The 14,304-nt window shown below is 68.2% G+C and overlaps 1 protein-coding gene across 1 annotated transcript in view; it reads left to right on the forward strand.

Annotated features, from left to right (window-relative positions):
- The window catches only part of MARK3 (microtubule affinity regulating kinase 3), a 99,312-nt gene that overhangs the window by 60,787 nt on the left and 24,221 nt on the right, over nucleotides 1-14,304 (forward strand). Inside the window, 1 exon segment of the mRNA XM_048484642.1 lies at nucleotides 8,096-8,301. Within this exon segment, the coding sequence (XP_048340599.1) occupies nucleotides 8,096-8,301 (206 nt within the window).

The raw sequence follows: 14,304 nt of genomic DNA on the forward strand, positions 1-14,304 counted from the left end.
CCCCCCACCCCCCCCCCCCCCCACCCCCCCCCCCCCCCACCCCCCCCCCCCCCCACCCCCCCCCCCCCCCACCCCCCCCCCCCCCCACCCCCCCCCCCCCCCACCCCCCCCCCCCCCCACCCCCCCCCCCCCCCACCCCCCCCCCCCCCCACCCCCCCCCCCCCCCACCCCCCCCCCCCCCCACCCCCCCCCCCCCCCACCCCCCCCCCCCCCCACCCCCCCCCCCCCCCACCCCCCCCCCCCCCCACCCCCCCCCCCCCCCACCCCCCCCCCCCCCCACCCCCCCCCCCCCCCACCCCCCCCCCCCCCCACCCCCCCCCCCCCCCACCCCCCCCCCCCCCCACCCCCCCCCCCCCCCACCCCCCCCCCCCCCCACCCCCCCCCCCCCCCACCCCCCCCCCCCCCCACCCCCCCCCCCCCCCACCCCCCCCCCCCCCCACCCCCCCCCCCCCCCACCCCCCCCCCCCCCCACCCCCCCCCCCCCCCACCCCCCCCCCCCCCCACCCCCCCCCCCCCCCACCCCCCCCCCCCCCCACCCCCCCCCCCCCCCACCCCCCCCCCCCCCCACCCCCCCCCCCCCCCACCCCCCCCCCCCCCCACCCCCCCCCCCCCCCACCCCCCCCCCCCCCCACCCCCCCCCCCCCCCACCCCCCCCCCCCCCCACCCCCCCCCCCCCCCACCCCCCCCCCCCCCCACCCCCCCCCCCCCCCACCCCCCCCCCCCCCCACCCCCCCCCCCCCCCACCCCCCCCCCCCCCCACCCCCCCCCCCCCCCACCCCCCCCCCCCCCCACCCCCCCCCCCCCCCACCCCCCCCCCCCCCCACCCCCCCCCCCCCCCACCCCCCCCCCCCCCCACCCCCCCCCCCCCCCACCCCCCCCCCCCCCCACCCCCCCCCCCCCCCACCCCCCCCCCCCCCCACCCCCCCCCCCCCCCACCCCCCCCCCCCCCCACCCCCCCCCCCCCCCACCCCCCCCCCCCCCCACCCCCCCCCCCCCCCACCCCCCCCCCCCCCCACCCCCCCCCCCCCCCACCCCCCCCCCCCCCCACCCCCCCCCCCCCCCACCCCCCCCCCCCCCCACCCCCCCCCCCCCCCACCCCCCCCCCCCCCCACCCCCCCCCCCCCCCACCCCCCCCCCCCCCCACCCCCCCCCCCCCCCACCCCCCCCCCCCCCCACCCCCCCCCCCCCCCACCCCCCCCCCCCCCCACCCCCCCCCCCCCCCACCCCCCCCCCCCCCCACCCCCCCCCCCCCCCACCCCCCCCCCCCCCCACCCCCCCCCCCCCCCACCCCCCCCCCCCCCCACCCCCCCCCCCCCCCACCCCCCCCCCCCCCCACCCCCCCCCCCCCCCACCCCCCCCCCCCCCCACCCCCCCCCCCCCCCACCCCCCCCCCCCCCCACCCCCCCCCCCCCCCACCCCCCCCCCCCCCCACCCCCCCCCCCCCCCACCCCCCCCCCCCCCCACCCCCCCCCCCCCCCACCCCCCCCCCCCCCCACCCCCCCCCCCCCCCACCCCCCCCCCCCCCCACCCCCCCCCCCCCCCACCCCCCCCCCCCCCCACCCCCCCCCCCCCCCACCCCCCCCCCCCCCCACCCCCCCCCCCCCCCACCCCCCCCCCCCCCCACCCCCCCCCCCCCCCACCCCCCCCCCCCCCCACCCCCCCCCCCCCCCACCCCCCCCCCCCCCCACCCCCCCCCCCCCCCACCCCCCCCCCCCCCCACCCCCCCCCCCCCCCACCCCCCCCCCCCCCCACCCCCCCCCCCCCCCACCCCCCCCCCCCCCCACCCCCCCCCCCCCCCACCCCCCCCCCCCCCCACCCCCCCCCCCCCCCACCCCCCCCCCCCCCCACCCCCCCCCCCCCCCACCCCCCCCCCCCCCCACCCCCCCCCCCCCCCACCCCCCCCCCCCCCCACCCCCCCCCCCCCCCACCCCCCCCCCCCCCCACCCCCCCCCCCCCCCACCCCCCCCCCCCCCCACCCCCCCCCCCCCCCACCCCCCCCCCCCCCCACCCCCCCCCCCCCCCACCCCCCCCCCCCCCCACCCCCCCCCCCCCCCACCCCCCCCCCCCCCCACCCCCCCCCCCCCCCACCCCCCCCCCCCCCCACCCCCCCCCCCCCCCACCCCCCCCCCCCCCCACCCCCCCCCCCCCCCACCCCCCCCCCCCCCCACCCCCCCCCCCCCCCACCCCCCCCCCCCCCCACCCCCCCCCCCCCCCACCCCCCCCCCCCCCCACCCCCCCCCCCCCCCACCCCCCCCCCCCCCCACCCCCCCCCCCCCCCACCCCCCCCCCCCCCCACCCCCCCCCCCCCCCACCCCCCCCCCCCCCCACCCCCCCCCCCCCCCACCCCCCCCCCCCCCCACCCCCCCCCCCCCCCACCCCCCCCCCCCCCCACCCCCCCCCCCCCCCACCCCCCCCCCCCCCCACCCCCCCCCCCCCCCACCCCCCCCCCCCCCCACCCCCCCCCCCCCCCACCCCCCCCCCCCCCCACCCCCCCCCCCCCCCACCCCCCCCCCCCCCCACCCCCCCCCCCCCCCACCCCCCCCCCCCCCCACCCCCCCCCCCCCCCACCCCCCCCCCCCCCCACCCCCCCCCCCCCCCACCCCCCCCCCCCCCCACCCCCCCCCCCCCCCACCCCCCCCCCCCCCCACCCCCCCCCCCCCCCACCCCCCCCCCCCCCCACCCCCCCCCCCCCCCACCCCCCCCCCCCCCCACCCCCCCCCCCCCCCACCCCCCCCCCCCCCCACCCCCCCCCCCCCCCACCCCCCCCCCCCCCCACCCCCCCCCCCCCCCACCCCCCCCCCCCCCCACCCCCCCCCCCCCCCACCCCCCCCCCCCCCCACCCCCCCCCCCCCCCACCCCCCCCCCCCCCCACCCCCCCCCCCCCCCACCCCCCCCCCCCCCCACCCCCCCCCCCCCCCACCCCCCCCCCCCCCCACCCCCCCCCCCCCCCACCCCCCCCCCCCCCCACCCCCCCCCCCCCCCACCCCCCCCCCCCCCCACCCCCCCCCCCCCCCACCCCCCCCCCCCCCCACCCCCCCCCCCCCCCACCCCCCCCCCCCCCCACCCCCCCCCCCCCCCACCCCCCCCCCCCCCCACCCCCCCCCCCCCCCACCCCCCCCCCCCCCCACCCCCCCCCCCCCCCACCCCCCCCCCCCCCCACCCCCCCCCCCCCCCACCCCCCCCCCCCCCCACCCCCCCCCCCCCCCACCCCCCCCCCCCCCCACCCCCCCCCCCCCCCACCCCCCCCCCCCCCCACCCCCCCCCCCCCCCACCCCCCCCCCCCCCCACCCCCCCCCCCCCCCACCCCCCCCCCCCCCCACCCCCCCCCCCCCCCACCCCCCCCCCCCCCCACCCCCCCCCCCCCCCACCCCCCCCCCCCCCCACCCCCCCCCCCCCCCACCCCCCCCCCCCCCCACCCCCCCCCCCCCCCACCCCCCCCCCCCCCCACCCCCCCCCCCCCCCACCCCCCCCCCCCCCCACCCCCCCCCCCCCCCACCCCCCCCCCCCCCCACCCCCCCCCCCCCCCACCCCCCCCCCCCCCCACCCCCCCCCCCCCCCACCCCCCCCCCCCCCCACCCCCCCCCCCCCCCACCCCCCCCCCCCCCCACCCCCCCCCCCCCCCACCCCCCCCCCCCCCCACCCCCCCCCCCCCCCACCCCCCCCCCCCCCCACCCCCCCCCCCCCCCACCCCCCCCCCCCCCCACCCCCCCCCCCCCCCACCCCCCCCCCCCCCCACCCCCCCCCCCCCCCACCCCCCCCCCCCCCCACCCCCCCCCCCCCCCACCCCCCCCCCCCCCCACCCCCCCCCCCCCCCACCCCCCCCCCCCCCCACCCCCCCCCCCCCCCACCCCCCCCCCCCCCCACCCCCCCCCCCCCCCACCCCCCCCCCCCCCCACCCCCCCCCCCCCCCACCCCCCCCCCCCCCCACCCCCCCCCCCCCCCACCCCCCCCCCCCCCCACCCCCCCCCCCCCCCACCCCCCCCCCCCCCCACCCCCCCCCCCCCCCACCCCCCCCCCCCCCCACCCCCCCCCCCCCCCACCCCCCCCCCCCCCCACCCCCCCCCCCCCCCACCCCCCCCCCCCCCCACCCCCCCCCCCCCCCACCCCCCCCCCCCCCCACCCCCCCCCCCCCCCACCCCCCCCCCCCCCCACCCCCCCCCCCCCCCACCCCCCCCCCCCCCCACCCCCCCCCCCCCCCACCCCCCCCCCCCCCCACCCCCCCCCCCCCCCACCCCCCCCCCCCCCCACCCCCCCCCCCCCCCACCCCCCCCCCCCCCCACCCCCCCCCCCCCCCACCCCCCCCCCCCCCCACCCCCCCCCCCCCCCACCCCCCCCCCCCCCCACCCCCCCCCCCCCCCACCCCCCCCCCCCCCCACCCCCCCCCCCCCCCACCCCCCCCCCCCCCCACCCCCCCCCCCCCCCACCCCCCCCCCCCCCCACCCCCCCCCCCCCCCACCCCCCCCCCCCCCCACCCCCCCCCCCCCCCACCCCCCCCCCCCCCCACCCCCCCCCCCCCCCACCCCCCCCCCCCCCCACCCCCCCCCCCCCCCACCCCCCCCCCCCCCCACCCCCCCCCCCCCCCACCCCCCCCCCCCCCCACCCCCCCCCCCCCCCACCCCCCCCCCCCCCCACCCCCCCCCCCCCCCACCCCCCCCCCCCCCCACCCCCCCCCCCCCCCACCCCCCCCCCCCCCCACCCCCCCCCCCCCCCACCCCCCCCCCCCCCCACCCCCCCCCCCCCCCACCCCCCCCCCCCCCCACCCCCCCCCCCCCCCACCCCCCCCCCCCCCCACCCCCCCCCCCCCCCACCCCCCCCCCCCCCCACCCCCCCCCCCCCCCACCCCCCCCCCCCCCCACCCCCCCCCCCCCCCACCCCCCCCCCCCCCCACCCCCCCCCCCCCCCACCCCCCCCCCCCCCCACCCCCCCCCCCCCCCACCCCCCCCCCCCCCCACCCCCCCCCCCCCCCACCCCCCCCCCCCCCCACCCCCCCCCCCCCCCACCCCCCCCCCCCCCCACCCCCCCCCCCCCCCACCCCCCCCCCCCCCCACCCCCCCCCCCCCCCACCCCCCCCCCCCCCCACCCCCCCCCCCCCCCACCCCCCCCCCCCCCCACCCCCCCCCCCCCCCACCCCCCCCCCCCCCCACCCCCCCCCCCCCCCACCCCCCCCCCCCCCCACCCCCCCCCCCCCCCACCCCCCCCCCCCCCCACCCCCCCCCCCCCCCACCCCCCCCCCCCCCCACCCCCCCCCCCCCCCACCCCCCCCCCCCCCCACCCCCCCCCCCCCCCACCCCCCCCCCCCCCCACCCCCCCCCCCCCCCACCCCCCCCCCCCCCCACCCCCCCCCCCCCCCACCCCCCCCCCCCCCCACCCCCCCCCCCCCCCACCCCCCCCCCCCCCCACCCCCCCCCCCCCCCACCCCCCCCCCCCCCCACCCCCCCCCCCCCCCACCCCCCCCCCCCCCCACCCCCCCCCCCCCCCACCCCCCCCCCCCCCCACCCCCCCCCCCCCCCACCCCCCCCCCCCCCCACCCCCCCCCCCCCCCACCCCCCCCCCCCCCCACCCCCCCCCCCCCCCACCCCCCCCCCCCCCCACCCCCCCCCCCCCCCACCCCCCCCCCCCCCCACCCCCCCCCCCCCCCACCCCCCCCCCCCCCCACCCCCCCCCCCCCCCACCCCCCCCCCCCCCCACCCCCCCCCCCCCCCACCCCCCCCCCCCCCCACCCCCCCCCCCCCCCACCCCCCCCCCCCCCCACCCCCCCCCCCCCCCACCCCCCCCCCCCCCCACCCCCCCCCCCCCCCACCCCCCCCCCCCCCCACCCCCCCCCCCCCCCACCCCCCCCCCCCCCCACCCCCCCCCCCCCCCACCCCCCCCCCCCCCCACCCCCCCCCCCCCCCACCCCCCCCCCCCCCCACCCCCCCCCCCCCCCACCCCCCCCCCCCCCCACCCCCCCCCCCCCCCACCCCCCCCCCCCCCCACCCCCCCCCCCCCCCACCCCCCCCCCCCCCCACCCCCCCCCCCCCCCACCCCCCCCCCCCCCCACCCCCCCCCCCCCCCACCCCCCCCCCCCCCCACCCCCCCCCCCCCCCACCCCCCCCCCCCCCCACCCCCCCCCCCCCCCACCCCCCCCCCCCCCCACCCCCCCCCCCCCCCACCCCCCCCCCCCCCCACCCCCCCCCCCCCCCACCCCCCCCCCCCCCCACCCCCCCCCCCCCCCACCCCCCCCCCCCCCCACCCCCCCCCCCCCCCACCCCCCCCCCCCCCCACCCCCCCCCCCCCCCACCCCCCCCCCCCCCCACCCCCCCCCCCCCCCACCCCCCCCCCCCCCCACCCCCCCCCCCCCCCACCCCCCCCCCCCCCCACCCCCCCCCCCCCCCACCCCCCCCCCCCCCCACCCCCCCCCCCCCCCACCCCCCCCCCCCCCCACCCCCCCCCCCCCCCACCCCCCCCCCCCCCCACCCCCCCCCCCCCCCACCCCCCCCCCCCCCCACCCCCCCCCCCCCCCACCCCCCCCCCCCCCCACCCCCCCCCCCCCCCACCCCCCCCCCCCCCCACCCCCCCCCCCCCCCACCCCCTAAATGTACTATAAAGCTTTATTCCAACCGGAGAAGTCAGTTTTCTCCTCATGCAGTCTGTTGGAATTGTTGCAAGCAGAAACTGAAATGACTGTAACGCTACTCAGTTGACTAGTTTGAAGAGAGAAAACAACAGTTAAAGCCCCTGATTTCTTTTAATTTTACTTCCAAGATAAAGGCTGACGAAGGGACATTCCATTTGGATGGTGGACTCTTGCATGTTAGAACCAGCCACTCTGTTGAAACCATCAATCACATTCTTTTTCTCAGTGGCACAGTTGGCCTGCTACCTGTTTTATGAGATGATGATGTTTAGCTTGTCACACTTGTGGCTTTCCCATGCTCTTTGTTCATTGGAGTACTATGTGCGTGACAGAAATCCCCAAACTTACTAAGGCTCGAGTGTGCTACCTAGAGCATAAGAACATAAGAACAAGCCAGCTGGATCAGACCAGAGTCCATCTAGTCCAGCTCTCTGCTACTCGCAGTGGCCCACCAGGTGCCTTTGGGAGCTCACAGGCAGGATGGGAAAGCAATGGCCTGGGATCTTGGCTCCTAGAGCCCAGATGCTCCTAGAGCAGTGGTGGCGAACCTTTGGCACTCCAGATGTTATGGACTACAATTCCCATCAGCCTCTGCCAGCATGGCCAATTGGCCATGCTGGAAGGGGCAGATGGGAATTGTAGTCCATAACATCTGGAGTGCCAAAGGTTCGCCACCACGGTCCTAGAGCATCTGGGATCTTTGCTCCTAGAAGTTCCGTTAGAAGAGGCATTTTCCCCAGTCAACTGGTAAAGGTCTAGGGGTGGAAGTTATGGTCTTCATTGGCGCATGTCACATGAATGCTGATTGGTGTGCCTCAGTTCAGATAGGAAATACCTGTGAGCCCTGATATCACCCAGCTTGTTCCTACACCAAGTAATCTATCTAAATTCTGTAAAACTTAATCATTTCAATTTCTTTTCTTTCTTTCTTTCTTTCTTTCTTTCTTTCTTTCTTTCTTTCTTTCTTTCTTTCTTTCTTTCTTTCTTTCTTTCTTTCTTTCTTTCTTTCTTTCTTTCTTTCTTTCTTTCTTTCTTTCTTGTCTTAGACACTATTCTGGGGCAGTGGTTAAGAGTAGGGCACTCTAATCTGGAGAATTGGGATTGATTCTTCACTCCTCCACATAAGCAGCAGACTCTCTAATCTGGAGAACCAGGTTACTCCCCGTTCCTCTACCAGAAGCCTGCTGGGTGACCTCAGGCTAGTCACAGTTCTCTCAGAACTCTCTCAGGCATGAGGGACAAACCAGAGGTCTGCAACAGGAAGGGGGAATTGGCAGATTTAACCCTTCCCTTTCTGTTAGTGGAAAACTTATTCCAATCCATTGTCTCCGGTAACAACCCCAATTCTTCATCTTTTGAATGTAGTATTTTTTTTAAGTGACTCTTAGCTATGTATTAGTTCTTCCTAGATTTCTTGACTCTTAGCTCTTGATGCGGGGGTTGTAACATACAATATATTCTGTCTTTTCTTTTTTTCAGCTGGTCCATCTATTCCTCCAGTCGTGACATATCCAAAAAGAAGTCAGACCAGCACTGCAGACGGCGACCTCAAGGAAGACCGGAAGTCTAGCAGCAGTGCTGCCGGAGGAAGAGGGATTGCTCCTGCCAGCCCCATGCTTGGGAATGCCAGCAATCCCAATAAGGCTGATATTCCTGAGCGGAAGAAAAACTCTGCTGCCCCTAATGTAAGTGGAAGTGTTGCTTTAAGTCTTAAGGGGGAGCCTTCATTTTTTTCCCTCTCAAAACAATGTGAAAATGTCTTAGTCTGATCTAACACAGAATCATAGAGTTGGAAGCAGCCACACAGGCTCGGTGTAGGATTGGCCTAAAGCAGTGGTTCTCAACTTTCCTAAAGCCGCGACCCTTTAATACAGTTCCTCATGTTGTGGTGACCCCCAACCCTAACATTTATCCATTTTACAGATGGAGAACACTGATGCAGAGAGTCTTAGGCGACCCCTGTGAAAGGGTTGTTCGACCCCCAAAGGGGTCGCAACCCACAGGTTGAGAACCACTGGCCTAAAGCATCCCTGGCAAGTGTTCGTCCAGCTGCTGCTTGAAGGCTGCCAGTGATGAGGGGGCTCACCCCCTCCCTAGGGAGTCGATTCCTCACCTGAACTACTGATCGTTGTGCTTGCACGTGTGTCTTGCTCTCTTTGGCCAACCTTGCTCATCAGAAGCGGGTTTTAGTGAAATGCCGTTGGTCAATTGCTTAATCAAAAACAAATCTAGGGTGGATGTCGTACGTTTTCTGGGCTGTGTGGCTGTGGTGTGCAACTGTGAATGAGCTCCACCCGTATACACAGACCCACCACACAGTTGTTCCACGCTGTGCCATAGAGAGAAACACGTTTTACTGTGACATGCCTCTGGAGATGCCAGCTATATAGATGCAGGGGAAACGTTGGCAGCAAAACCTACCAGACCATGGCCACACAGTCCAGAAAACCCACAAGAGCTAGTCGATTCCAGCCATAAAAGCCTTGGCCAATACAAAATCAGGGTGGTTGAGATTTTCATATTCTACATTATAACCAGGGGTGTGGCTACAGAAAATGATGCCCAAGGCAAGCACTGAAATTGCCCACCCCTGGGACTCTGTTGCCCAGCATGGCCTCCATAGTGGGGCAGTGGAGTCGAGGGGGGGGGGGAGTGCCAAGCCACCTTAGTTGTGTTAACAGGAAGGGAGGGAGGAAGGAAGGACTGACTCTGCCACAGTTGGGTGGCCTCCACAGCCCTTCCTCAGTGAGGAAGGACTGTGGAGGCCATGCTGGAGCAGAGTGACAGAGTTGGAGGGAGGTGCTGAGGGGAAGACTGGCAGGGAGCACAGGAGAAGGAGGTGGCGGGAGGCTCCTGGGTGGGGAGGGAGTGGGTGGCTGAGAGCCCCCCACATGGCCCATGGGAGTAATGCCCAGGGCTTCTGTCCCCTTTGGGTCCCACCTCATGGTGCCTGATTATAACCATTTAGCCAGTAACTTGCAGTGCAGAGTTAATCCAGTCTACACTAGTAGATTTCTTGGCATAGGGTAGAGCTGCCAGTTCAGTAGCCTGGGTAGCAATTTCAGTATGAATTTGCAAATAAAACATTAAAAGAGTTTTGCTGAGGAGAAGCTGTAATATAGAGAAGGTTTGTCAGATTTTACTGTTGATTGCTTCCCTGTGCCTCTCGTTCTGTTGTGTGGTGTGTGTGTGTTTTGGAAAGGTGATGCTAATAGCTCAATAAGCTCTCAGTATATATTTAAAAGAACTGATTCAGAACTGAATTTGACTTTTGCTATCCTAGCCCCAGCTTGTAATTCCAGTGCACTAAGATATTATTTATCCCAGTCAATTATTTGGTCTCTAGATTTATCATTTGAAAATGAAAATATTTATGATAGATCCTCATCAGAGGTGTATCTAGGGAAAATAGAGCTTGGGGGGGGCAAAATCTGAATTTTCTGTCCCTCCTCTCCCCACCCCCACCCCCCCGGTGCCCAGGTCTACCACCCAGAACCGACGAGCACAGCCCAGGCCCGGCGCCCCCCCCCCCCCATGAGATAAGATGGCATGCGGCCGGGGACATTGATACTCCATGTCCCTCTACAGAAAAGCCCCTGATACTCATTGTGTTCCTGTTGTAGCAGTACTTCTTAATATTGCTGCTATTTAAGGTTAGCATATGCTAATCTTGTCTAGGGTATGCCTATATCTTTTTCTTTTGAAAACAGCTCTATAAGGAATCTTGCAGCCTTTCCAACCACTGTGAAGGGGGGGGGGGTTTAAGGAAAAAAAGTCCTATGAGCACTGGTCTTGTACTAGAGTACAAAATGCCACCAAAGCCAAACTTAAGACTTACATTTATGTTAACGCTGTAGGAGAGAGAGATTTATGTAACTACAGTATCCTGCTCTCTTGTAAAAATAACTCTCCGCAGGATCCTGGGCTCGATTGTTTTTCTTTCTTGGTCTCTCTGTTGGAATTCCTGGAACCTTTCATTATTACCACTTCCAGGGAAGCATAAGACATTTCAGTAGGAGGAAACTCGACTATAATTTCTTCACCTCATCGACATTTTTCTGACATCTACTTGTCCATCTTCATAGTCAAATGAAAAGTAAACTGTTTCCTTTCAAGAACTCTTTGAGTAGGAGGATGAAAGACTTCTGGAGTTCTCAAATGGCTTTGATATTTCGAACTTGTCTGTTAAGCATCTTTCCTGCCTTGGTTGCTTTGCTGTTAAGCGCGAATCCCTTAGGTAGTGCTGACAAAACCTGATTGTGTTTTGCCCAAAGGACACTTCTTTCCTTCTTCGTTCGACTTTGGAATGTCTTTCGGCTTTCCGTTTCATTTAGAAGCGCTCTTGAGTCGCTTACCGATCTTGAGCCATGGTGCCTTAACATAGTCAATCTCTGTGCTCTCCAGCGTGGTGTAGTGGTTAAGAGCAGGTGGATTCTAATCTGGAGAACCGGGTGTGACTCCCCACTCCTCCACCTTAGTGGCAGAGGCTTATCTGGTGAACCAGATGTGTTTCTGCATTCCTGCTGGGTAACCTTGGGCTAGTCACAGACCTCTCTCAACCCCACCTGCCTTACAAGGTGTCTGTTGTGGGGAGAGGAAGGGAAAGGAGCTTGTGAGCCACCTTGAGTTTCCATACAGGAGAGAAAGGTGGGATATAAATCAAAACTCTTCTTCTTTTTACTTGGTCTGGGACCTAAAGGACAAATGCGAGAAGCCTATCTAGGCTTTGACATGATGCTTGAATTGACACAATGTTGCCAAGGATTTTTCTGTATGGTGACTCTCTGCCTAAGACTTCACAGGGACAATTTATCACCTCCCCCACTTAACCCTAGTGCATCTTCCCCTTTTTTCCTCCGCCCCACCTCTGCCTCCCTCTCCTCAGGGCTGACAGTATGGATTGTTCCTGTTCCAGTTTCCAAATCAAAAATATTGCACATCGTGCTGACAGTCTGTCTGGCTCCCTCTGTCCGCTTTTTCAGAATACATTTTTTTTTTTTTTTTGCATTTTCAGGCAGCAGGTATCCTAGGCTGGGAGAGGTTTGCACAAAGTGCTCGAGTGAAAATCAGTTCATCAATTACCTTTTTCTCCTGCTTGGCCACTATGGCTTTTGCCAGCTTCAGCTGAAGACCAGCTGCAATTCTGCTCAACCCTGAGCAGAACAAAATCCAGCCACTGTCGTAAATAGGTTACATTTCGATTGTATGACTGCAGTGCACAAAATGTGAAGCTGCGCTTGAAAAGTGCTCAGAAACGTCTTGTTGGTACAGAATGCTTCAACCAGGATAGCCATGTTCAAGACCTGGTGTTGCACTTTAAGGTTTTATAATTTTGGGGCCAGTGTACCTGAAGGACCACCTATTCCAGTGATGGCGAACTATGGCACGGGTGCCAGAGGTGGCACTCGGAGCCCTCTCTGTGGGCATGCACACACAGAGTTCGTCATGTGGGGGCGGAAAATCGAAAATCACACACACCCCACACACACATCTAGGCTGGCCTGGGCCACTGAGCACGACGTGCGCAGACTGCAGTGAGCAGGGAGGACTTGGCTGGTGGGCCTGGTGCCTGTGCTCCGGGTGGCTGCTGCCCGAGGGGGGGTGCAGAGGAGGCAGAGATGCTAGAGAGGCACAGAGTGGTGCACACTGCACTTGCTGGAGGCTAGAGCAGGCTGGCCCCTGCTCAAGTGGGTGGGGCGGAGGAAGAGGGAGCCAACTGGTTTTTTCTAAACTAAACCCTCAGCATTCAGGTTAAATTGCCAGGTTGGCACTTTGCGATAAGTAAGTTGGGTGTGGGTTGCAATTTGGGCACTCGGTCTCAAAAAGGTTCGCCATCACTGACCTATTCCCATATGAACCTACCTGAGCACTATAGTCATCTTCTCAGGCTCTGTTGTTTGTGCCTCTGCCTTCTGAAGTTGGATAGGGGGCAACCTAAGGCCTTCTCAGTTGTGATGCTAAGATTGTGGAGCTGTGTCCCCAGAGATATTTACCTGTCCTCTTCTATCACTTTTCTTCTGCCAGCAGATGAAGATTTGCTTTGTTTTGTCTGGCATCTCTTCATTAATCGCTCATTCCTGCTCTGTTTTTAATTGATATTTCTCTGTCTTTATACATGTATGCTTAAATAAAACAGTGTGTGTTAGTTGTATTGTCGAAGGCTTTCACGGCCTGATTCAACTGGTTCTGGTGGGTTTTCCAGGCTGTGTGGCCGTGGTCGGGTAGATCTTGTTCCTAACTTTTCGCCTGCATCTGTGGCTGGCATCTTCAGAGGTGTATCACAGAGGGAAGTATCACAGACTTCTCTCTGTGATACAACTCTGAAGATGCCAGCCACAGATGCAGGCAAAACGTTAGGAACAAGATCTACCCGACCACGGCCACACAGCCCGGAAAACCCACCATAACCAGCATATGTTAGTTTTGTTTTCAATTCTTCTGGCATGCTGTATCTGCCTTGCTTCTCCGATTGAGCTGAATGGCAGGATCTAAATCTGAAAGATAGATAAATAAATGGTTTGCAATGGATAAGCACACCAGATTTTTTTTTAAGACTTGCACTGGATGGAATTCACAAGGCATCATTTCATGCTAACTGGGCTTTGTCTGATATTAGAATTGCGAAATCAGTTATTTATTACTCTGATTTTCCTTTGAAGCCCCATAGAGTTATATCAGTATAAAATAAGAGGTTCTGAAATTATTCTCAGCCCTATGTGAACTTCATGAGTGTGGTACAAATTCTGTTGCAGAATAAGAGAAGAAAGTTTGGATTTATACCCCCCCTTTCTCTCCTTTAAGGAGATTCAAAGGGGCTTACAATCTGCTTTCCCTTCCCCCCCCCCACACACACACACAACAAACACCCTGTGAGGTGGGTGGGACTGAAAGAGCCCCAAGAGCTGTGACTAGCCCAAGGTCATCCAGGTGGCATGTGTTGGAGTGCACAGGCTAATCTAGTTCACCAGATAAGCCTCCACAGCTCAAGTGGCAGAGCGGGGAATGAAACCTGGTTCTCCAGATTAGAGTTCACCTGCTCTTAACCACTATGCCTCTGCTGCTCCTAAGGAACTGCCATCTCCAAAATGTGTCCAGCCTGCATGTCATTAAGGCTGGCCTGGAGAACTGGATTTAATCCCCTACTCCTCCCCTTGAGCAGCAGACTCTGATTTGGAAAAGTGGATTTGATTCCCCGCTCCTCCATATGAAGCTTGCTAGGTGACCTTGGGCCAGTCACAGTTCTCTCAGAACTCTCTCAGTCCCCCTACCTCACAAAGTTGCTGTGGGGAAGGAACTGTGATTGTAAGCCTGCTTTGAGGCTCCTTAAGGTAGAGAAAAGATATATTTTAAAAAAACAACTCTCCTATTCCTCAGTGTCTTCAGTTTGTATTCAAGCAGTAGAACCTCAGGTGGGGCATCAATATTTGCATTGATGCCATGTCCCCCTTTCCCTTAATCTGTTTCTATTCTCCTTACACCCTCTGCTTTCGCAGTCTTTACCTAGACTTTACCATTCTATATTGTATGGAAATGATCACTATGATTTATGGGATTTAGAATTGCAAATTTTGCATATTTGTGAGCTCAATAGCAGATGGGTTTTGCAGAGGATTTGATTTTAAAATTTGTCAGCAGACTATAGCAGCTGCTGTCAAGTAGCAGCAGATTTTAGTACAGCAAACTTGTTC

The sequence above is a fragment of the Sphaerodactylus townsendi genome, linkage group LG02, assembly GCF_021028975.2.
Source record: "Sphaerodactylus townsendi isolate TG3544 linkage group LG02, MPM_Stown_v2.3, whole genome shotgun sequence".
Lineage (NCBI taxonomy): Eukaryota > Metazoa > Chordata > Lepidosauria > Squamata > Sphaerodactylidae > Sphaerodactylus > Sphaerodactylus townsendi.